Raw genomic sequence first — 23,670 nt, forward strand, 5'->3', positions numbered from 1 at the left:
GGGTGGCCATGCAAATGTAAACAAACTGTCTAGAAGCCCACCAGTGGATTACCATATGGGCCAAGTTGCCCACCTCTGCCTCAGAGCCTCCGGTGACTGGGTGACTGCAGCCCAGAGAAATAGGCACATTTTACTTCATCAAACTCATGGCTGCCCCACCTGAAGAAGCCTACAGTCACAGCAGAGTGCTGCCCAAGATCGTCAAGAGGGCACCACAGGAGACAATCCATCCCAGCAAATGGGACCATAACAACCATGCTTCACATGGAAGGGAGTCTGGTAGGAAATAACCCAGGACAGTGGATTTAGACTCCCTGCTCTGAGTGCCTCCTGTTCAGAAATCAACTTATACTGTGCCCTGGGTAAGTTGACCCAGTGAATTGGAAGGGTCTGGGTCCCCCTATCCTCACTGCCTGAAAAACAGCGGTGCCCTGACAAGGGGACAGAAGTAAAGCATGCCAACCACTAGGCCACTTGGCCTTCCAAGCAGCCTGTTACAAGCTGACAATTCTCTAATCTTCTCCAAAGTGGGGAAATGCTGGGGGCTAGATTATGACATTATAGAAGGAAGCCTACAACCTTGGCTAACTTATCTTTGAACTAAATAAGTTACTTCCTGTTTTTCTCTAAAGCTCAGTTAGCATCTTGGATCCATAAGGCCATTCTTTAATTCAGCTTTATTTTGGACTGGAGCTTTTAAAATAGAATTCTTCAGCACACATATTTGTGCTTCCTAGGTGCTAGATCTGATACAGAAACTGCTCTGTTCATATCTTCTCTTTTTCTCCAACCTATAACCTTGATAGGTCATTTGTATAACATCTTTGTAATTCTATCTCTGCTGAATTAATCCTAGAAATGAGTCAATGGTTCAGATAAAAATAAGAACCAACTAGAAGATTTGCCCTAAATTGAAAGTTATTTGGAAACATCTAATGTATAAAAAGCTGAGTTAACATTTAACAATTCCTTTCTACTTCCCAGTTTAACCTAGGATGCAGAATGGAAATAAAATATCCCAAAAACCCAGCAACAGCGATCAACCACAGATTCTTTTTATGTTCCTAACTATACTAAAACCAGAAAGTAATAGAAATCTCAGGAAGGGCCTAATTTTTTACAACGATCACTAAATTATTTTTTTATAGTTTAAGCATCTGAATGTTGTTTACTTAACTTAAACTCAGAGTACTTAAAGATTCTTCCATTGCTATGGAGTATCACAGACTTGAAAAAGGACTGAAAAAGCTAGGGACAATGAGAAGTAAGAAACTTAAAATAGCAAAGAAAGGGATGAAGCTTGATACTTTTAATAAAATGTTATCATTAACTTCTTCATGCTCCATCATAAGTCCTATTGGGATGAAAAGTTGGGATGTAATAGATTTCTAAAAGCAAAAACATACCATTTATATAAGCCCTAGTTAATATTTAAGACCAAGTTGAGATCAGTGGACTTAAGCCATCAGGGAATTTGACCTATGTGCGTGCTTAAAGGGGACATTCCTCCTTTTGACTAATATCTCATAGTCACTGTAATAGTGTGTGGCCGTCCCTCCCCAATCTCGGAGGGAGGCCATCACTTGCTCTCGGGTCCCTCTCTAGGCAAGGCTTATTGGGGGATTAGCAGTCTAATGCCCTGCCCATTAGGCAGGAAGAAGCAGCGAGTAATCCAGGGCTCTGGCCTCTGCCAGGCAGAGCACCAGACAGTCTACTGAGCTCAGGTCCTCAGGCAGGGAAGAGCAATAACATGTCTGTGGGCTTAGGCCTTTAGACGGTTTGGTACTCCACCCTGCCTAAGTGCTCAGGGCACTCCGACATCCTAGTTCTGGCAGACAGCAGACAGACTCAGGCCTGATGGAATGAAACTTTCTTTCAAGTTGTCGAGTGGCCTTAGGGGTGAATGGCCAATGGATCTGTGTAGTTATAGATTCACCAATCTTTCCCCCACCATTCCCAACAAAACCCTCTGAAAGGATCCCTTGATAATATTCTCTCTGATGGGCAAACTCCCCAAATCCTGCCCCCTCTCTTGCCTGGTGGAGCTGCACTACGTCTGCTGGCCTACTTATGTGGGTCTGGAGTATTGAAGTATTCTTAATTGAGATCCTGCAATCAGACCATATCATGACTCAAGATAGAGAAGAGTTAGGATTCTGTTGTACTGAATAGAACAGAAATTCTTTATTCAGGCCACTGAACTCAGAGACCTGCTCTTTAGCAAACAGACTAATTAAAAACACAGCCTTTGCTGCCAATTAAAATAGCTAGGATCTCCCATCAGTCCTGGCCTGGATCTTGTAGTCATGGAAGGGACTACTGAATAGTTATTCGGTGGTACAGATGAGCTTAACCTCTCCCTGTACTTAACAGAACACACAGACCCACTGTCAGTCTTCAAACTCTTCCTTGGGTGTGACTATATAATTAAAACCAAAACAACATCCTTCGATAATTTAATGTAAACTTCATCTCAAGCTTCCTTCTGGAGTTTGACTAGGGAATGCCCTTCAGATCTTCCTCTTCCTTAGTTTCCTCTTGTATCAGTGTCACCCTGGAGGTTTCCCAAACCAGTTAAGCAGGTGGCTCCACATCAGAATCCTGCTACCCCATTACAACTCTTCATCACTACTGACAGCACTGTACAGGAGAGAGATTGTATATCCCATCCAGATTCCTCTCAAATTCTACTTTATTCACTGCTGTACGACAACCCCCTATGGCTGAGTAGGTATTTTGACTTCCTTCACTATTTCCCCACAGCAGTTGATGTTATGGTAGCAGTGTTTTTCACAGCGTGTTCTCCTGAAAGTGGTGTGCCCAGGAATGCTCTGTAAATGTTCATTGGATTGCACTCTAATATCCTTGGAAACATGGGAAGAAGCAGTATTTTCTCAGAACCAGCAAGTAGCAAATGCTTGAATTCTGGTTTCTCTGTAACACAGTTATAAACATACCTTCTGCTGGCTTGAGTCTGTGGAACAGCTTAATTGACTTGATGGGCAAAACATTCACTCATGCATCCAGAAACCTTGAAACCAGTCTTGATACGAACTGTTGCCTGTAATTTAATTTGTTAGTTGTTGATGTACAGCAATATCTTAAAAATATGCATGTTGCTGTATATTGGCATCATCAGGTTGCCTAATACCTTACATGTCTAAGTGGTTTCCACTGAAATAAATTTGGATGAAATGTAAAACTTTTTGTGCTGTGCAGTCGCTTCACAATATTTTAATTTTAATTAAATGCCACACTCCAAATAAGTGATGAGCGAGCTTCGCTTAGCCTTATAATGGACTCTCTGCTTGACTACCTCATAAGCACAGATTGCTAGACTAATCACTTAGACAATATTATCCTGTTCTAATTTACATAAAGGAATATTTTTCTATTCCTATTTACATAAAGCAATGCCAGTAAAGGGCAATGTTGGCTAGGCTGTAAAAATGGGGCAGATGGTCTGATATTTTCCTATTTTGTAAATATTAAAGTACCATATGTAGAAACTGTGATTTCATTTTGATTTCAGAGATGTAGTTACTGTATCTCTATAGAGTTTATTATTGGGTTTATGCTTAGAATTATAAATGTGATCAAGCATTTTTGCTAAAGCTCTTAAGACAGAGAAGAGATAGCAGTATTTCAAAAGTATATTTCATTCTTGGAGGAAAAGCATCCCCTATTTTTGCTTTGACCTTTCATATTTTCATAACCTATCTAGAACATATTACTTAATATACTGAATTTGCATAGTTCCATCAGGGTATGCTCTGTAACTAAACTCTCCAAACAGTGTTATTGAGATGGTAAGATGTTTAACTTCTGAAGAAAATCAGCAAGACTGGAAGAATACTACGCCATTAAATGTATATGAGGCTTGTGTGGGGGTAGAGGTGTGCTATACGCTTCTTCATAATTGGGTTATGCAGTGTAGTGTAACTTATGGTGAGACTAGCTAACTTGCTTTTATACAGAGTTTGGCTAAACTGAACCTAGGATTTACTTTCCACCTCCTTTTGTAGTTATTATGGACAGGTTAATATAAAGAGGAATGCTTAGCGTATATCTTGGACTTCTGGATGGTTTATTGCTTCTGTATACTATAACAAAAATACACATTCTACACTTGGTCTCAAACTCTTTTCCTTTGCTCCACAATACATCTGTCAGATCGCATAGCTTCTTAACCGTCCATCTTGGGGGGCCTGCCTCATCTCCATGGACTACAGGGATGAAGGGTAAAATTAGATCACAGTTCTAGGACTGACAATTGTGTCAAAGCAAGAATCTGCTATTGGTAATGAAGCAGAAGATGTACCTGTATTTGTGTCCCGCTCCTGGTTCCATGAGCATCAGAACCATCTGCAAACCAGAACATTATTTTTTGGCTTAACAGGCATGATATGGAACTTTGTCACTGGCTGAGCAGGTAAGCCTCATGGTCATACAGGACCACTCCTGAGGAGCTCAACCAGTCTGGGTGAGAACATCTACACAGCCATTGCCTGATCCCACTTAGCAGAAAATGAGTAACTGTTCAGGCCTTGCACAATTCACATTTCCTCTAGCTGCACGAGAGAGAGATCAATGGAACCAGCTGCATCCTGAGAACTTAGGAAAATATAGTCACTTCATTTAGGTGCCTCATTAGGAAATGAACTCTTTTGCAAATCTGTCTGTAAAGGTATGTCCACACCACAACTGACTGGGTGCTCCCTAGCCCAGGAAAACAAGCATGATCAAGCTAACACTCTAGAAATAGCAGTGTGGATATTGTGGCACAAGCGGCGGCATGGTCTAGACACCTGAACGTAAGCCTGTCCAATATCCTGAGTCTATACTTGGGCAGCTAGCCCATCCTGCTAAAACCTCCACATGCCTATTTTTAGTGTGCTAGCTTGAGCAGAATTAGAGCATATCTATTTACCAAGGATGAGAGGCATGTTCCCAGCTGCAGTATAGACATATGCAAAAGTAGGCATTGGTGACTTTTTTTTGGAATAAATGTATTCAAATGTTTTCTTCAGTTTCTTCCAGATGTAATACTTGATTCTTAGTCTCAGAAGATAAATGTTTCTAGTGAAATGGTTTATTTATGATCTTTTCAGTGGGCATTTTTAACAATTTACTTCATTTTATTTCATGCCAGAGAAACATAGTTTCATTCGTACTGTGTTCAGCACAATCGATAAGAGACAAACCTCTTTTCCTTGTTACTAACTATGAGCTGGAATGTATGGGGCTTCTGGCATATGAACCTGTATGTCTGTGATTCCTCTGGACAAACCTTCTGATGTGCAGTAAGTGGGGAATTAAGCACATTTATTCCCATTTTGGCATATTAGATGTGTTCCAATCCAATTTTCATTTTATCATATTGAAAATGTATTATACTGAATATCACTTACTGGGCTTGTGTATGTGGTGGGGGGGCAGGAGGAGGGGGGGGGGCATTTGTTTGCTGTAACTTTACTTAGTCTACTATGAAAATAAATGCCTGTGTACACACAATACAATTCCTTAGAGTGCACCAACTCCACATTTTTATTAAGGACCGTGGAGGCCTCTTTCAAAGTGTACTAAGTTTGATGCAAATTGAGTTAGTTCAGTCCACTGTTTGTGTGCGTGCAAAGCTACCATAACACTAGTTTGGCAGCCCTCTAGCTGCTATCTCACACTGCTTTGTGAGTGTCTCGTACTGACCAGTCTGTTTACCTGCATGCCCACCACTTCTCTAATATCAAGTTGACTGGATGTTCCCTCCTTCATTTCAAAACTGACATGGAGCCAGAATTTGCTCATTTGCTCCTAGATTCAACTGTATCAGTATTGCTACACTATTACTCCAGAAGCCTTTACACCATGTCTCGAGCAGCCACTTGGAGTCACGCTGAGACTCTAGAGCTCTCTGTCTGGGGTGAAGTGTCAGTGCAGCAAGCTCTTGAGGCCAGTCACTGGAATAAATATGTATTGATGAAACCTCAGCATGTAAGTGTCTATCCTCACAATTTCTTCTATACTATACTTCCGTATAGTACTAACTTCCGTTCTGGCTGCTGCACGCCTGCAGTTATTTTTGGCAGTTGTGCACTAGGAGCCTTTTGAATTCTCCACCCCCATCTTCCTCCCTCCCTCAGCCACATTCTCTGTTCGCTCCTCCCTGTACTGGTTTTCTGCTTCTCTTTCCTAAAGCTCTGACTGTCATTTACAAGTCAATGCCATGGAGGGCACACACACATCGATCTATTTTCCTTTTCCTCTCCCCAGCTCAGCAAATGTTCCCCCTCAAGCCCATTCACTTACTCAAAATGGCAGATGGCAGCATGGTGCCACTGTAATCTGTACCCCACCTCCCCTCCCACAGCATATTCAACTAGTGAAAACACACAGTTTATTGATTTCATGGTTCCAGGAAAAGGAGTTCGGTTAGTGTAATCAATTTACATGACATAGACAAGGGCATTGCATGCCCCTAAAGGTACTAAGGCTGCTGCTCTCTGCTGAAGTATATAGGTCCAATAACAGGCATTCATATGGGAACAGAAGTTTACCTTAGGGATATCATAGCTATATAGCTCTTAATGGTTTTTCACAGACCTTCATAGAGAGAGACTGGGAACAGGCTTCAATCAATCTGTGGAGAATCCAATCTGTTTTTCTCTGCACCTTCAGCATGTCTGCAGGGGAGATAAGCAGAATTTAAGACAGATAAGTTGTTTTCATTTGATGAGGACATCCTGTGGGGTAACAGAATAGTCATTGCCTCCAGTGTACCTTGCAATTCTCTTCCTCTCCTACAGCTCTTCTGTAGGGTGGGAGGACCATTCTGGTGAATTGCTTCACTGCATATCTCACTGGTCTGCCTTAGCCTTTTTAAAAAGGGTTATTCTTTGCATCCTAGTCACCTGCCTCGATATAATGTCATTGAGAGTCAGGGCAGCATAAAGGGGATACTGAGGGGATTATTATCCAGCTTGCTCCCCAGCTGCCCCCTGCTAATCCCTTTGGCCCCACATAAGCACTTCCAAGGCACAGCAAAACAGCAAAGACAAACTGGGAATATAATTCCCATCTTCCCCACACCCAGCTTCCAAGGCACAACTGCAAACCCAAACAGTATATATTGCCAACCCCAAAATCCTATTCTAGCTCCCTCCTCCACACCCTATTTCTGAGGTTCCTCAAAGACTGGCAAGAATCTCAGGGAGGGAAAATCAGAAATGCATCTTAAAAAAATGATATCATAGCCTCCCTGGAATATGAACAATAACTGCTTGTTGTTGTTTTCTTTCCTACTCCCCCCGCCACAGTACCTGAAGCACCCAGACCCTCATGGACCGGGCCTTTATCAATGGCTGGGTAACCTGAGGGGGAAGGAATGGAGAATTCAGAATGCAATGTTCACAGATCTCACTGCAGACTCCCTTCTCCCCCAGATTGAATACAAGGGAGAAGTGGAGGTTGTATCTAAGGCTGAAGAAGGGAAAAAGACACAGTTCTCCAGAGACAGTGTTGCCATGGAAAAGAAACTGTAGAGAAAGACAGGAACATGCAGAGGCGATTCCGGAGCCAGTACAAAAGTAGAATATTCTTCTGCAGAGCATACAGCTAGTGGACCCACAGACAATCCTGTGCCCTCAACTAGGACCCAGCCATGTTTTTCAGCTCCTGGATAATACAAGGTATTGGAAACACCAGCATATGTTCCCTGCTGTACCTCCACAGCTGTGCTTCCATAGGCCATTCCACTCCCTGGCCCTAGCTCAGGGCAGTGAGAATAATTGCAACTGGGATCCCATCTCTTTAAAGCCATTTTGTTCCCCCGATAACTTTGCAATCCAACACTCAATTCTAGAAGGGCTAAGAACAAGACAAGGCAGAGTCTTAGATGTTTTCTTGCCTGTGAATTTGAGCTTCACTTCCCCCATCGTTGTGCGCTGCCCTCCACTGTGCTGTGTCACTTCAAAGCTGTGTTTCTTTGTTGTTTGAATTAAATGTGTATTTCTGGTTGTTATATAATTGTTTATGAATGACTGTAACAGTTTTTTTTTAATTAGAAAATAAACATAGGTTTTCCATAAATCATAGTTTTTTAAAAAAGACAATGGTATAAGCACAGGATAAAATAAGGATTGCCACAATGTGCCACTTCCAACATGCATAAGAGACAGTATTGCGCATAATACATTCCTCCCATCACCTCCAGGATAATAGTTAGATGTACAACTTCTTTGCTGCGGGGCTGTGATTGAAAGAATGAGCAACAGGCATTCCTGACAGTATTGCCCTGATTGTTTTTGTTTTCTAGTGTATGCTTTGCTGGCAGCTCAAACCTTTGAAGAAGTTTCTGCATGTTGGACTCCCACCCATTGTTAAGGCTTTCTCTCTTACTCTCATTATATGCTGCAAAATTCAACCTGCAGATATAATCTTGGGTGCAGCTTTCAGCCTATTCCATAAACGGTGCCACTTTCCTTTCAGACAGCAAATTGGACACACCACTGTCATTCTGAAGCTACTGAGCCAATAGTAAAACAGTTCCTTCCTCCTGCCCAAATGGCCTGTGAATAGCTTCAATAACCAGGGAAGCACAGGATAAGCTAGGTGTCTCAGGATAACGAGGGCAATCTCCATATCATGAATGTTGATAATGATCCTGGGGGCAAATTTCTTTATTCATTAAGAAAAATTGAGCTGTTTTGTGAAAGATCCTAGCACTGTGTACTTTCTTGATCACCCAACATCTATGGAACACCTTGGAGAAATATCCCTTTCTATATATAAACACTGAACCCTGATTCTGGGAGGAGGCAAATTGTAGGCACATGGGTCTCATCAGTTGCCCCAATGCAATTTGTGAACCCCAGCCATTCAAAGACATCAGTAATCTCCTGAGCATTAATCTTTATAACCTACTGCAAAAGTACTTTATACATGGCATCACACACCTATGTGACAATGGCCCCAGCAGACCTCAGGATTAAGTGTCAGGACCCCAGTATTGAAATCAGGCCCACCACAGCTGGAGAAGAGCTCTGTTTACCTTGAAAGCTTGTCTCTCTCATTGATAGAAGTTGGTTCAATAAAAGGTATTACCTCACCCACCTTGTCTCTAATATCTTGGGACTGATTGTTCCTGCTTTGAGCAGGGGGTTGGACTAGATGACCTCCTGAGGCCCCTTCCAACCCTGATATTCTATGATTCTATGATATGGCTACAACCATAGTGCACGCAGTAATAGCCCCAACAGTCAATCTCCCTGGGCTGATTTAGTTGATTATAGGCTGCTAATGTTCAACGGTGACCAACTTCCAGATGGCAATGACAACCCACTTCTCAACACGTAAGAGTGTGACATGTTGGTACACCACCATTGTGGCTCTGGGGACGCCCAAGCAATGGTGCTGCACTGCATGGAACTGATCCAGGAATGGCTTCCTTAGTTGCAGTTGCTTAGTGTCGTCCTCTTTTCTCCATTGTTGCTGCTGCTGCTGGAGAAGCCACTGCTGCAGTCACAGCATCTGCTTGGTGCAATGAGCAAAGTCTAAAACCGAAGCCATACTGCTTCAAAAGCTCAGATAAAGCCCAAACAGCCTCTGAGTATTCACAGTTACTGGCATAATGCTAAAGATCATTGCTGGGTCCATGCTGGCTGACAGCAATCCAGAAAAAAAAGGGAAATAGGGATAAGACAGCAGAATCGTGAGATATTTTTTTGGCTTTGACCCCAAGTTCCAGAATTTCACTGGCTTCCACGTGGCTTCTCCTATGCATCCCATAATATGTATTGAGAAAAATCCCAGAATATACATTGCTCAGCAGCGAAGCAAAGTACTATGAGATGCTCTCCCAGAATGTCAGTGTGCCGCAAACCCCTGATGTGTGTACACAATGATGCACATTGAAAGGGAGAACAATCATCCCATGTGCACATTATTAGCATGGCCTAAGTATAGATCACCAACCAGTGCATGTCAAATCAATGCAAACTAAGTGCCCTGTGTAGCCAAGTCCATTATTAGCATTGCCTCATATATTTAAGACCTCATCCAGTAGACAATAGTTTACTTTATGTCTACAGACAGGGCCGGAACAAGGAAGTTTCGTGCCCTAGGCAAAACTTCCACCTTGCATCCCCTGCTCCCCTACCCAGCTAACCCCGCCCCGCACGGCACCTAACTCAGCCCTCCACCCGAGGAGCACCCCCCCTGCAGCAGCTATCCCCCCCACCGCGACAGCTAACCCCTCTCCCTCCCCCTTCCCCCCACGGCAACTAACCCCGCCCGGGGAGACTCCCCCTGTCCTCCCATGGTAGCTAACCCCACCCAGGGAGACTCTTCCCCGTCGCAGCTAACCCTGCCTGGGGAGACTTCCTCCCCCCATGGCAGCTAACCCTGCTTGGGGAGACTCCTCCCCCACGGCAGCTAACCCTGCTTGGGGGAGACTTCCCCCCCCCCACTGCCACGGCAGCTAACCCTGAGACTTCTCCCCTCCACGGCAGCTAATCCTGCCTGGGGAAACTGCCCCCCTCCATGGCAGCTAACCCTGCCTGGGTAGCCCGCCCCAGCTCACCTCGGCTCCTCCACTGAGCACACTGGCCTCACTCTAATTCTCCTCACCACCCAGGCTTGCGGCGCTGATTGGAGGAGACTTAGAGCGGGGGCTGTGTGCTCAGCGGAGGAGGCAGAGTGGAGGTGAGCTGGGATAGGGAGCTGTTCCCCTGTGCACCTCCCCTCCCCATTCCTGTGGGCAGCCCTCCCTGCGCCCCACCCCCACTCAGCTCCCCTCCACGCCACCTCCTCGCTTGAGGGGACTTTTAGGCGCCCCCAACCACTAGGAGCCCTAGGCGGCCGCATAGTTTTCCTAAATGGTTGCACCGGCCCTGTCTACAGAAGGTCAGGGAGCCTGACTTTAAGGGAGGCTATCTGGTCACTATAGAGGTTATCTTATTGTTAACAAAAGGCAAGGGATCCAGGGGCAGGGAAGCAAAAAACAATGCAGTGCCATTTGCAACTGGAAGCTGCAGTCACCATTAGGAAACACATTCTCTTCATTCTGCAGACCAAAATGCTGGATCCTGGCTTTGCATAAACCTCCGCCCTTATCACTGTCCTACATTAAACAGAAGTTATTCAAGCTCTAAACAAGAGTAATGTATGCATTTTGGTAGTGCATAAGAGCCAACCAAGAACTGGATCCCATTGTACTAGGCCCTGTGCAAACACACAGTAAGAGACAGTCCATGCCATGAAGAGCTGATTGCTTAATGTATAACAGCAAGTGGTATGACATCATTCTGAGTGGCCTGTACTTGATAGTTTAATTTTATTTGGCTCTGATAAAACAACAACCAATAAAACCTGTTAGCCAAGGAAAAGGATGACAACTTTGAACTACAACCTCTTTGGTGATCTCAGACTGATGTTTGTTCTTCTGAGTAAGAACTTTTCCTTAACTGTGTAGGGTGTTGGCTGCTCCTGGAAACTGGTCAAAGGAGTCCACCCAGTTTATTCTCAAGGGTCTGCTGCTCTATTCTGGAGAAGGATGGGAAATAGAATATCTAATGAAGAATTATGTACCGCAACAACAGGGCATATTCCACAATGAATTGCAATATAGTCATCCCAGCAATGAGCAAAGTAAGTGTTTAGTTTTTTTGGAGCAGCAGACATCGAGTTTAATTTTGAAAATGCACAAGACAGGACACTTGTAAAATTTGCAGACGATACGAAGCTTGGAGGGTTGCAAGTGCTTTGGAGGATAGGATTAAAATTTAAATTTATCTGGACAAACTGGAGAGATGGTCTGAAGTAAATAGGATGAAATTCAATAAAGACAAACGCAGGGATCAGCAAACTTCGGCACGCAGCCTGCCAGGGTAAGCCACCAGCGGGCTGGGCCATTTGTTTACCTGCTGCGTCTGCAGGTTTGGAGGAGGGAGAAAAAATGTTCTTTTTAACCTCTAAGGATAGGACAAGAAGCAATGGTCTTACATTGCAGCAAGGGTGGTTTAGGTTGGACATTAGGAAAAATGTCCTAATTGTCAGAGAATTAATTGCCTAGAGAAGTTGTGGAATCTCCATCATTGGGGATTTTTAAGAGCACGATGGACGAACACCTCTCAGGGGTGGTCTAGATAATACTTAGTCCTGCCCTGAGTGCAGCGACTGGACTAGATGATCTCTCAAGGTCCCTTCCACTTCTATGATTGTATGCAATGAAACTTAAAAGGGAACTCTAAAAGAATGATTTAACATTTTAACATTAAGATAACTAATTCATCTCTTATTTATTGGGTCTTGTTTGTAGTCACATTTATAAACATATAGTATTTTGATTTATTTTGTCAGATCAATAAGTCTCCTGGCCTCTTCAACAAACTAAGTTTAAGCTTGTGTTTGTACAACCTTTTTCACTGTCTGACTGTTTTTATGGAGGGTCAAACATTTATGGAGTGTCAGATGCAATATTTAGACTAGCATATAATTTAGCCTGAAATGGGCTGTGTGCTTGCTATTTTGGGGTTTGACCAGTTATGCTTTGAACATGTTGTTGTTATTTTAGTAATATTATTAATATAGTCTTCTTCTGTTATTGTGGGAGAGCTTTTGTGAAAAGATGGGGGAAGCACTCTGTACCTGAAAGCAGCAGTCTGGAGCCCCCATATTCACCTCATCATATAATTACAATACATTTCATAGAAAGCATGTCATGTGAGATATCATGTAAAACGTCATGATCTGCTGAAACCCAGTGTTCTGTCCAAATATCTATATCATTAATGTTTATTAAGTTATGAGATTTTCCTGTTGATAGTTGCTGAAATATTTTGTAATTTTGAGAGTTTCTACTTCTACACCATGATCCACTTCCAGGAAGGTGTTAAGTAACCATTAATCAAAAGGGGAGTTATAAGCAAGGGATTTACAATACTATAAGAGGGCTGCACAAGTATCTCATAGTGGGAGATTGCTCAACCCTGTGACTCAGCAAAGTCCTACAGCACATGCTTGGGCTAGTGTTTTCCAAGCACATGGTCTGCAGATATAAAATAGGGAACAGTGGCATCATGTTTTTGGCCTTTCTCCTCCCCCCTCTATGCTGGAAGCAACAAGAATGTTGAGAAGAGAAAGACTTGAACTGAGGAGACTGGTCCCAGCCTTAAGGGGAAGCTTGTATATTAAGAACTGCAACATCTAGTGGTGTGAGAAAACTGCTTGATTGGAATACTGCCAAGTCAAGTGAGGTTTAGAGATTTAGACTGTTCACTTATCTTTTATTTTCTTTGGTAACTGTCTTTGACCTTTTGTGCCTAAGAACTTATAATCACTTAAAATCTATCTTTCTGTACTTAAGAAATCTGTACTATATTTTACCTAAAACAGTGTGTTTTGCTTGAAGTGCTTGGGAAATCTCAGCTCAGTTTACAAAGGCTAGTGATCATCTTCTCCACATGGAAGGAGGGATGGACTGGGTAATAAACATGCAGTGGTCTGGCTTCTGACCAGGGCATGGAATATTCCAGGGGTGCAAGGCTGGGGGGTTGACAGATTTGCTGGTGCCTTTCTCAGTTTTATGAGTGGCTCAGGGAGCATTCATGCAATCTATCTGGGTTTGGGGTTGCACATGCTCTTGTACTGAGTGATAACAGTTCCCAGAGGGGTTTTCTGCATGTCACTAACATAGCATCGTGAGTAACAGCCCATGCTAGAGAGTTATGGAGGAGCAGCATTACCCTAGTCCCAGGTTGCATCCTGGAGATCCCGTCACAATGGGTTTGGCATCAGTCTGTGAAAATGGGCAGACTTGAACTCATTCTGATGCCCTCAACAAAGGGATTCCATAGTTGAAGATCCCCCACAGAGAATATCCCAAGTCCAGCACTCAAGCATTTCATTCTTGTTCAGAACAACTGAATAAATTAAAAGTAGGTAAGCAGATAATGACTTGTTATTCATTCAAAGTTTAGGGTGGGTTTTAAAAGAACTTTTGATTTGTAAGTGTTTTAGACCATTATTGCTGTTCTACGAAGAGGACCACTTTATCTTACATTATATGGGTTATTAGTCTATAAATGCAAATGTGGTCTGTGTCTTCGCTTACCCAAGCTGTTTATATAGAGATAAAACAGGTATTGCATAATTGTTTGGATTGTCTTTTATTGATGGTAATAGTCGCCATATGGTGCTATATTATATACAAAATACTCTTTCAAATCTGTTTTTGGGCTTCTGCTTTCATTTTTTATCCTGTAGTTAACAGCAGTACAGTCAGTACTGTACAAGGATTTTTTTGAAGTATTATAAAATATAACATATTAATGGAAGAAAGAGATTTTGTCATATAAAATAATTTTTATAGTAATTCTACTTACCCCTAACTGTCTTCTCAGGGTGCGTCTAAACTGCAAACAAGAAACTTCAGCTTATCTGTGCCAGCTGACTCAGACTTGCTAGACTCAGATTGAAGTGCAGTTTAATTATACTGTAGGTGTTTGGGCTCGGGCTAGAGCCTATGATCTAGGATCCGGCGCGTGGGGAAGGTCCCAGAGCTCGGACTTCAGCCCACGCCCAAATGTGTATGCCATAGTGTAACAACCCCTTAACCCCAGACCTGCAAGCCCCAGTCAGTTGGCACAGGCCAGCCATGGATGTTTAGTTCTAGCGTAGATATATTCTCCGACTCCCATGATAATGGTGGGTCAGGGAGCTGGCGAGGTGAAATCTTGAGTCTCTTTGGCCATCTTTAGCATTCACTGGACACAATGGTACTGATCATGGTTTTAAAGAAGTTCAATTACTTCCACACACCTGTGAGATAGATGAATCAATCATGTGTTTCAAGACTAAAAAAATGTTGAAAGGACACTATCTAATATTCTTAGAGCTCCAATCACCCTATAATTCTTTGGTTTATAATACATCAGAACTTTCTAAATAAAATTTCATTCCCTAAAACTTTGGTTCTTTTCCATCTAGCTGATATTTTACCTTTTTCTGTTTCCAGTAGAACTTGAAGTTAGTATGACTTTTTCTCTTAGTATTCCATTTTGGTGTGTGTGCATATGTAAGCCAAATTCTGTGTGCCAAATTGACTTATGCAGATGCACTTACTTACTCTAGGATTCAGTAAGTCCCTGTGTTAGTTGAATTACATCTCTGGAAAAAAGGGTTTCTTAGTTCATGTGTGCTTCTGGTGCTGCATCTGCAATAAGCAGTGTGTAAAGTATCGGTATTGCTTAGGTTCTTCATACAGAGAGGCTATGTATTTGAGAGGGTTTTGTGTGTGTGTGTGAGAGAGAGAGAGAGAGAGAGAGAGAGAGAGAAAGAAACTGAATACTTCGGATCTCCAGGGCATTTCCCATCTAGTTAACTTTACTGAGATGTTATAGTTCTTCTTCGAGTGATTGCTCATATCCATTCCAGTAGGTGTACGCGCCGTGCGTGCACGTTCGTCGGAAGACTTTTACCCTAGCAACTCCAGCGGGCCGGCAGGTCACCCCCTAGAGTGGCGCCGCCATGGCGGGTAATATATACCCCTGCCGGCCCAACCGCTCCTCAGTTCCTTCTTACCGCCGTGTCGGTCGTTGGAACTGTGGAGCGCGGCATAGCTGACCTCCACGTCCCTAGCTTCTCTTCATTCATCGTTCTAGTTCTAGTGTTAGTTTTAGTTTTAGTTACTAGTATAGTATAGTTGTAGTTCGTAGTTTTAGTGTGTATAGCTAGCGGGTTCGGAGCGAGACCAGCGCCTCAAGACGCTCCTGATGGAAGCAGCACTTAACCCCGCGTCCTCGGCACCGAGTGCAGCTTCGGCTCCGGCACCAGATCTCTCCGGCACCGCGATAACGCCTCGGCACCACCCTTCTCCGGCACCGGCTCCCGGGAAGAGGCCCTCGACATCCTCTACCCTGGCTAAACAGCCCCGAAAGGAGCACCCGGCGCCGACGCCGGCTGTGTTGGCCGTGCCAGGGACTTCGTCGACTCCAGACCTGGTGGGTCCGTCGAGTCCGATCCCTCCGAGCTCCCTGCCAAGATATGGGGTAGAGCTGATGGTCTCGTCCACGCCCAAGACCTTCTCGTCGGCCAGGGACCTCATTGCCTTAACGGAGCCATGTGCTGCCCCAACCCCCAGCGCCGCCGGTGCGGGTTTTGCAATCAAAGGGCAAGCCTACTCCGATGCGAGCACCGTCCCCGGATTCCCCGGCTCGGCACCGATCAAGATCCTGGCACCGATCTTGATCCCGAGGGAGGTCTTGCTCACAGCGCCGCTCGCAGTCCCGGCACCACTCTCCACGGCGGTGCCGGTCGTACTCACGGCGAAGGTCGTCTTCGCACCGGTCCCGGTACTCCCGGCACCGTTCCGGCTCCAGCCACCGTTACCAGCACGGGGACTCAAGGAGTCATTCCCGCCATTGACGATCCAGATCCCGGTCGACCTCCCGGCACCGAGCTGGTGGCAGGTCCCGGTCTCGATCGCGGCACCGGTATGGCTCACGGCACCGATCTCCGGCACCGAGGAGGTCTTCGCCGTCCGCGATGCGGGACCCGTACCACTCCCGCTCGGCTCCACCATGGCCCTCTCGCCAAGGCTCTGTTTCTTCGCGGGCAGACAGCATGTACCTGGAACCTGAAGGTCCCGCCGCCCTCTTTCCCGAGAGTCAACAGGAGCATTGTCCACAACAGTGGGGCTTCTGGACCCCCTGGGCATACCATCAAGCCCAGGGCCCTCAGCAGCCTCCCCCACGTTCATCTGTTTCAGAGCACAGGGCTCCAGAGGCTACTTGTGCACGCCCTCCTCCATCCCCTGCGGAAGACCAGTCATCCCATCCTCCGGATGCTGAACTCCCGCAGGAGTCTGAAGCAGTGCTCCAGTCAGAGCCGCCACCAGACCCACTCCTGCCAGGTCTCTCCTCGTCTTCCTCCCCAGATGAGGCGGTGGTGGGGACGACATCCACCAGTCCCCCTGACCTCAGGGCGCACCAAGATCTCCTCAGGCAGGTGGCACAAAATATGAACAAGCTGAGGAGGTCTCCGAGTCGAGAGCTGCGCTGTTCGTAGCATACTCTCGGCGAATGCGCCCCATCTCGTGTCGCCCTAGCCCTCATAAGGACCATACAAGCCAATGCCACCACCATACTCCTGAGCATCCACACAGCTTCCGTCCCAACCCCGACTTGCTGAGGGAGTGGAACGTGTAAATACATGGTTTCCTCGACAGGCTCATAGAGTACCTGTATGTCCACACCACACACCAACTACAAACCCCACACCGTGTTCCACCACCACTCGTCGTTACAAATCTTGAATAGAGAGGAACGCCATGCGAAAAGACAAGCTGCGCACACAAGTCCAAGGAGCGAGACGTATGGACCCTGCTTCGGCCGCACACGTCTTTCTGCAGGAGCATTGCAGTTACGCGTCTCCAACCAGCAAGCCTCTGCCTCAGCAACCCTCACTCTCGTTCAACCACCTGGGCGCGCCGGCATGATAAATTAGGAGCTCCCTCCACACAACCAAGACGCTCGGCTCCAGGAGTTCACCGCTATCTCCTTGAGGGGAATAAAGGTCAGCACGCACCTCATACAGTACGGCACTTTAGGACGCAGATGGACATCTGCCGCCAGAACTCTGGCCTCCGGAGTTCCACTATGCGATGCGACTCTCTGGCTTCAAGGTCTCTGGCCTTACACCTGGCAACTCCAAACATACCCAAAATCCAGACCTTCCATTTGAGAGGCCAAGCGAGCCTGCTTTTCCGATAAGACAGACCCTGCGCTGCAAAGCCATCCAAATAATAAGGGCTCATTAGCTTCTACCTTTGAAGATGTCATACGCACGGTACCAGACATAGACACTTCAAGACGCATCAGCAACACGCACAAGGCCTTACACCCAACCCAGGCAAAGCAGACTTTGCCAGCGGGTCGGACACAATAGAAACGCGTATCAGACTTAGTGCCCTACAGCGCAAACAAAATCGGGTAACTCAGCCGGGGTCAAAACCCAGTCCCACCAAGTCCTTCACTACCGGAAGCCGACCCCTCATTTTGAAGGCCTGCGCCCAATGGGCGCTGTATCAAGTATTTCCTTCACGATCCCAAATCTCCTCCCTTCTTCCCAACCGTCTTTCTTTTCCTCCAGCATGGTGCCAAGCTTTACTTCAGACCGCTGCGTCTCCGCACGCTGCGTGCTACTGGTTACACCTGCAAGTTTGCTTCGTACTCCCCTTCCTGCCCCCCCTCCCTCGTCCTCTCAGGGAACCCTCTCACCGAGCAGATCCTCCTCCAGAAGGTGCGAACGCTCTCGACAAAGGGCCATAGAGGAGGTTCCAGAGAATGAGACGGGCAGGGGATTCTACTCCCATTACTTTCTGATCCCCAAGGCAAGGGGGGTCTCTGACCCATCCCTCAACCTACGCGAGCTCAACAAATACTTACTGAAGTTGAAGTTCCGCATGGTTTCCGTAGGGACCATTATTCCGTCCCTGGATCCCGGAGACTGTACGCTGCCCTCGACATGCAGGACGCATATTTCCATATAGCCATCTTCCCGCCCCATCGGAGGTTCCTTCGCTTCGTTGTCGGTGGCCGACACTATCATTCACGGTCCTCCCATTCGGCCTCTCGACGACCCCGAGAGTCTTCACCAAATGCATGGCCGTAGTAGTCGTCAGCTTTCTTCGTCGCAGTCGTGTGCACGTGTTTCCCTACCTCGATGGACTGCTTTATCCCCGGGACCACAGAGGACCGAGTCCTCGCCCACATCCGCAATGATCAGCGCCTTTTCTCGAGTCTGGGCCTGATGCTCAACGCAGAGAAGTCCATTCTATCCCCTACTCAGAGGATAGAGTTTATCGCACCGTTCTAACTCCACCATAGCCAGGGCCGTTTCTCCCTCATCAGGTTCCAGGCTTTGACAGCCATCATCCACAGGCTGCAGGCAGCACCTCTAACTTCTCTGCGCACTTGCCTGACACTTTGGGCCACATGGCGGCCTGCACTTTCGTTACGGCGCACGCCCGACTCCACTCCAGCCCCTTACAGTCCTGGCTCATCCCTCAGCTCCGCCTGGCCAGGCGTCCGTTAGATACGATCATCACGATCCCCAGGACGTGTCTCCTCTCTCTCCAGTGGTGGCTGGATCAGTCCGTTGTGTGTGCAGGGGCTCCCGTTTCCATCCGCTGCAGCCCTCGCTGTCCCTGACGACGGACGCATCGGACTTGGGATGGGGAGCTCACCTAGTACCCTGAGGACAAGGTCGCTGGTCTCTCCCGAACTCGCCCTCCATATCAACGTCCGAGAATTGAGGGTGGTCCGCCTTGCTTCGTCAAGCGTTCCATCGGCAGATCCAGGCCACTGTGTTCGGTTTTATTGCCAACACAACGCTGTATTACTATGTGAACAAGCAGGGCGGAACGAGATCTCTTCTGTGTCGGGAGGCCATGATGTTGTGAACTTGCATAAGGGGCCACCCGTATGTTTTTTTTCCCACCTATCGCTTCACCTTTCTCCCCGGTTATCGGAAACCCTGGCAGATCGTCTCAGCCGGTCCTTCTGCTCCACGAATGGTCCTTCACCTGGATGGTCGCCCTTACGCTTTTCCGAAGGTGGGGCATTCCCCACATGGAACCTCTTTGGCATCGCGCACAGGAACAGGAAGTGCCTGATGTTCTGCTCTTTCCAGCGGTCGCGAGCCGGGCTCAGTGGCAGATGCCTTTCTGATTCGTGGGTGACACACCTCTCCTATGCGTTCCCTCCGTTTCATTGATCCTCAGGTCCTTCTGAAGGTGTGAGGGACAGGCCCGCTTGATTCTGATCGCTCCGGCATGGCCCGTCAGCATGGTACTCTCTGCTGCTCGGACCTGTCGGTAGTGGACCCTGTACCCCTGCCCCTTTACCTGGACCTATCACGCAGGAGCCACGGCCCGCTTTGTCACCGACCTCCAGTCACTGCACCTCTCAGCGTGGCTCTGCGTGGCTGACTAGGTCTGAGTTAATGCTCTTCCACAGTGAGGCAGGTACTTCTGGAAGTAGGAAGCGGTCTACGAGGACGACATACGTAGCCAAATGGAAACGTTTTACATGCTGGCGTGCGCGGAGAAGCGCTTCCACCCTACCGATGTTTCCATCCCAATCGTCCTAGATTACCTTTTGGTCTGCTCAGCAACATGCCCGGCGGTATCCTCTCTCTGTTCACTTAGCGGCCATCTCCACCTTCCACCGGGAGCAACGGGCCCGCTCGGTCTTCTCACAACCCGATGGTGACTAGATTCTTAAGGGGCTGGAGCGCCTTTACCCCACGTCCGCCCCAGCCCCCTCCTGGGATTTCTAACCTAGTGTTGTCCCGTCTTTATCCCGTCTCCCCCGTTTGAGCCGCTGGCTTACGTGCCCCTCCTCTACTTGTCCTGGAAGACAGCATTCCTGGTGCCATCACTTCCCGCTAGGCGCGCTGTCAGAACTGCGCGCCTCGTGTGGTGGACCCCCGTATACGTCGAATGTTCCATCGGGACAAGATGCAACTGAGCCGCACCCCGCATTTCTTCCCAAGGTTGTCTCGGCCTTTCATGTCAACCAGGACATATTCCTGCCCGTCTTCTTCCGAAACCGCATTCGCTTGCGGGAGCAACAGTTACACTCCTTAGACGTGCGTAGGGCGCTCGCCTTTATTGTAGAGCGAATCAACGTTCCGTAAGTCCACCCAGCTCTTTGTCGCCGTAGCTGCACGAGTTAAGGGGTTGCCAGTCTCCTCACAGAGGATCTCTCGTGGGTGACGTCCTGTATACGGACGTGTTACACTGGCCCATCTCCCTTCGGGCCATGTAACTGCGCAGTCTACTAGAGCCCAGCATCGTCGTCGGCGTTCATGCACGAGTACCCATCCAGAAATCTGCAGGGCAGCGACCTGGTCCTCCGTGCACACCTTTGCTACCCTTACGCCCTGGTCCAGCAGTCCAGGATGATGCAGCCTTCGGCTCTGCTGTGTTGCGCACTGTGACCTCTCACTCCAACCCACCCCTAGGTAAGGCTTGGGAATCACCTACTGAATGGATATGAGCAATCACTCGAAGAAGAAACACGGTACTCACCTTTGTAACTGTTGTTCTTCGAGATGTGTTGCTCATATCCATTTCACACCCGCCCTCCTTCCCCATTGTCGGACTAGCCGGCAAGAAGGAACTGAGGAGCGGTCGGGCCATCAGGGGAATATATTACCCGCCATGGCAGCGCCACTCTAGGGGGCGACCTGCCGGCCCGCTGGAGTTGCTAGGGTAAAAGTCTTCCGACAAACGTGCACACGCGGCGTGTACACCTACTGGAATGGATATGAGCAACACATCTCGAAGAACAACAGTTACAAAGGTGAGTAACCGTGTTTTTGCATCTAAAACATGATCTCTAACTTACTCTTAGATTTCTTTCCCTCCACTGCTATAAATACTCTATTTTGGTGGGAGATACTATGTTTAGCTGGCACTCAATCTTTTTTGTGCAGTTTGTACAGTATATATCATACTGTGTGTAGACAGCTTTTAACTGATGTATGCAAAATGTATTCATGCTGAATTTACATTGTATTTTTCAGCTCTTCTTCAAGTGACAATTTCACTTAGCAAGGTAGAGCTTAGTGTGGGCGAATCTAAATTCTTCACATGCACAGGTATGTATTTCATTATATCTCCAGGTATGTTTTCCTAAATTTTCAGATCACCCTTTTGCATAATTCGAATGCTATTAATTGGCTTAGAAATATTTATATATATAAAATATATTATTTCAATATTTGCACTGAATTCTGACTGCTTGCATATTGTGAGAAATACCAAGTCCTGCTTGGCTTCACATAATGTATGCTTTCAGTCTACAGACTGTTGATTTCAGATGGCAAACAGACTAAATCACTTATTTTGAAGTTGATTTCTATTAGTATAAATTATTTATTTGTTATTTTTCTTTGCTTTATTAAAATAATGTTACTTGTCTAAACACTAGTATTAGAATGAATGTATAAGATCATAATTGAATCATTTTTGGTAAATAGCTAATGAATAAATTAGACATAGCATACTGCTCTGAAGTTACACCTGAGTGACTGTTTCAGTATACAACAGAGCATATGTAACCTGAAAAATTAGAATTATTTTTTCTCATAAAATCAGCTTTTTAGCCAGGGAAAGTTTTAGCAGTACTTTAGTAAATTTTCCAAATAGTTTATTTCTCAAACATAGGACCTGAACCTGAAAAGTATTGAAAAAAAAATTGTGCATCAAAGATGCTCTCATGTGCACTTTAACAGGGACCTGCTTTATCATATCTAATTGGAGGTGTAAGGAGATGTTAAGAGGGTTAGTGTGGAGATGGTGATGAAATCCTGACCCACTGGGGAGTTTTGCCAGGCTTCGTTCTGAGGCATTAAGGTAGTTTTGGTTTGCTGCTGACATCCAGCCCTAAGAGTTAAATTCTGGCCCCACTGAAGTCACTAGAAAATTCTTACTGACTTAAAATGGGTCAGGATTTCCCTTTGTATCTCTGTCTTATCTTGTTCAGTGAGTGAGGTCCAAGGTCTTGACCAATGTCAGGTTGAGACCTGCATAAGCGAGACAGTTGCTTTATTGCTATGGATGGGACCAAGTTATCTGCTGGAGTCAAGGTTCTACTATTAACTGATGGTGTTTAAAAAAAAATCAGGGAACCTGGAGTTTGTATTTTATAAATCAAATTAGTGACAGGAGTGTTCAGCTTTTCTCAAAATGAGGCCAATAATTTTTCTTAGAGATAATTTTCTATATAATATAAAATGTGCATTTAGAGTTATGCCATCATTGTGGTCAAAATTATCCATACATTAAGATGAGAATATTCATACTTGTATTGTCAACATGCTTAATCAATAGTCTCTAAACAATGTTTCAGTTTTGTTGCGGTTAACAGTGGAAAACAAGGTTACTCACCTTTGTAACTGTTGTTCTTCGAGATGTGTTGCTCATATCCATTCTAGTAGGTGTGCACGCGCCGCGTGCACGTTCGTCGGATACTTTTTACCCTAGCAACACTAGGTGGGCTGGCTGGGCGCTCCCTGGAGTGGCGCCGCCATGGCGGCTGATATATAGCCCTGCCGGCCCAACCGCTCCTCAGTTCCTTCTTGCCGGCTACTCCGACAGAGGGGAAGGAGGGCGGGTGTGGAATGGATATGAGCAACACATCTCGAAGAACAACAGTTACAAAGGTGAGTAACCTTGTTTTCGTCTTCGAGTGCTGCTCATATCCATTCTAGTAGTGATTCCCAGCCTTAACTAGGCGGTGGGGTGGAGTGAGACGGTGCCGAAAGCAAGACTGCTGTACCGAAGGCTGGATCGGCTCGAGATGGTCCAACCAAGCGCATAGTTCGATGTAAAAGTGTGCATGCAGACCGGGTAGCCGCCCGGCATATGGTCTTGGATGTGGGACTGTGGCCAGGAAAGCAGCCGAAGAGGCCTGAGCCGAGTGAACTGGGCTGGTGATGCGACCAATGCGGCGCGTAGAGCCATTTCGAGCACGTTCGGATACCACGAGTTACCCATATGAAATCCTCTGGGAAGTACAGGGAGACCTTTCTAGCTCTGCCACTGGCTAGCCATAACTGAGGCGAGCGTCGAAGGCTTTAGTTCTGCTGATTAGAATGCCAGGCCGG

General features: G+C 46.3%; 1 protein-coding gene across 1 annotated transcript in view; it reads left to right on the plus strand.

The window, feature by feature from the left end:
- The window catches only part of NCAM2 (neural cell adhesion molecule 2), a 586,807-nt gene that overhangs the window by 277,341 nt on the left and 285,796 nt on the right, over positions 1-23,670 (plus strand). Inside the window, exon 2 of the mRNA XM_075063719.1 lies at positions 21,586-21,660. Within this exon, the coding sequence (XP_074919820.1) occupies positions 21,586-21,660 (75 nt within the window). The remainder of the gene's footprint in view (positions 1-21,585; positions 21,661-23,670) is intronic.

This window comes from Chelonoidis abingdonii, chromosome 1, assembly GCF_003597395.2.
Source record: "Chelonoidis abingdonii isolate Lonesome George chromosome 1, CheloAbing_2.0, whole genome shotgun sequence".
Taxonomy (NCBI): Eukaryota; Metazoa; Chordata; order Testudines; family Testudinidae; genus Chelonoidis; species Chelonoidis abingdonii.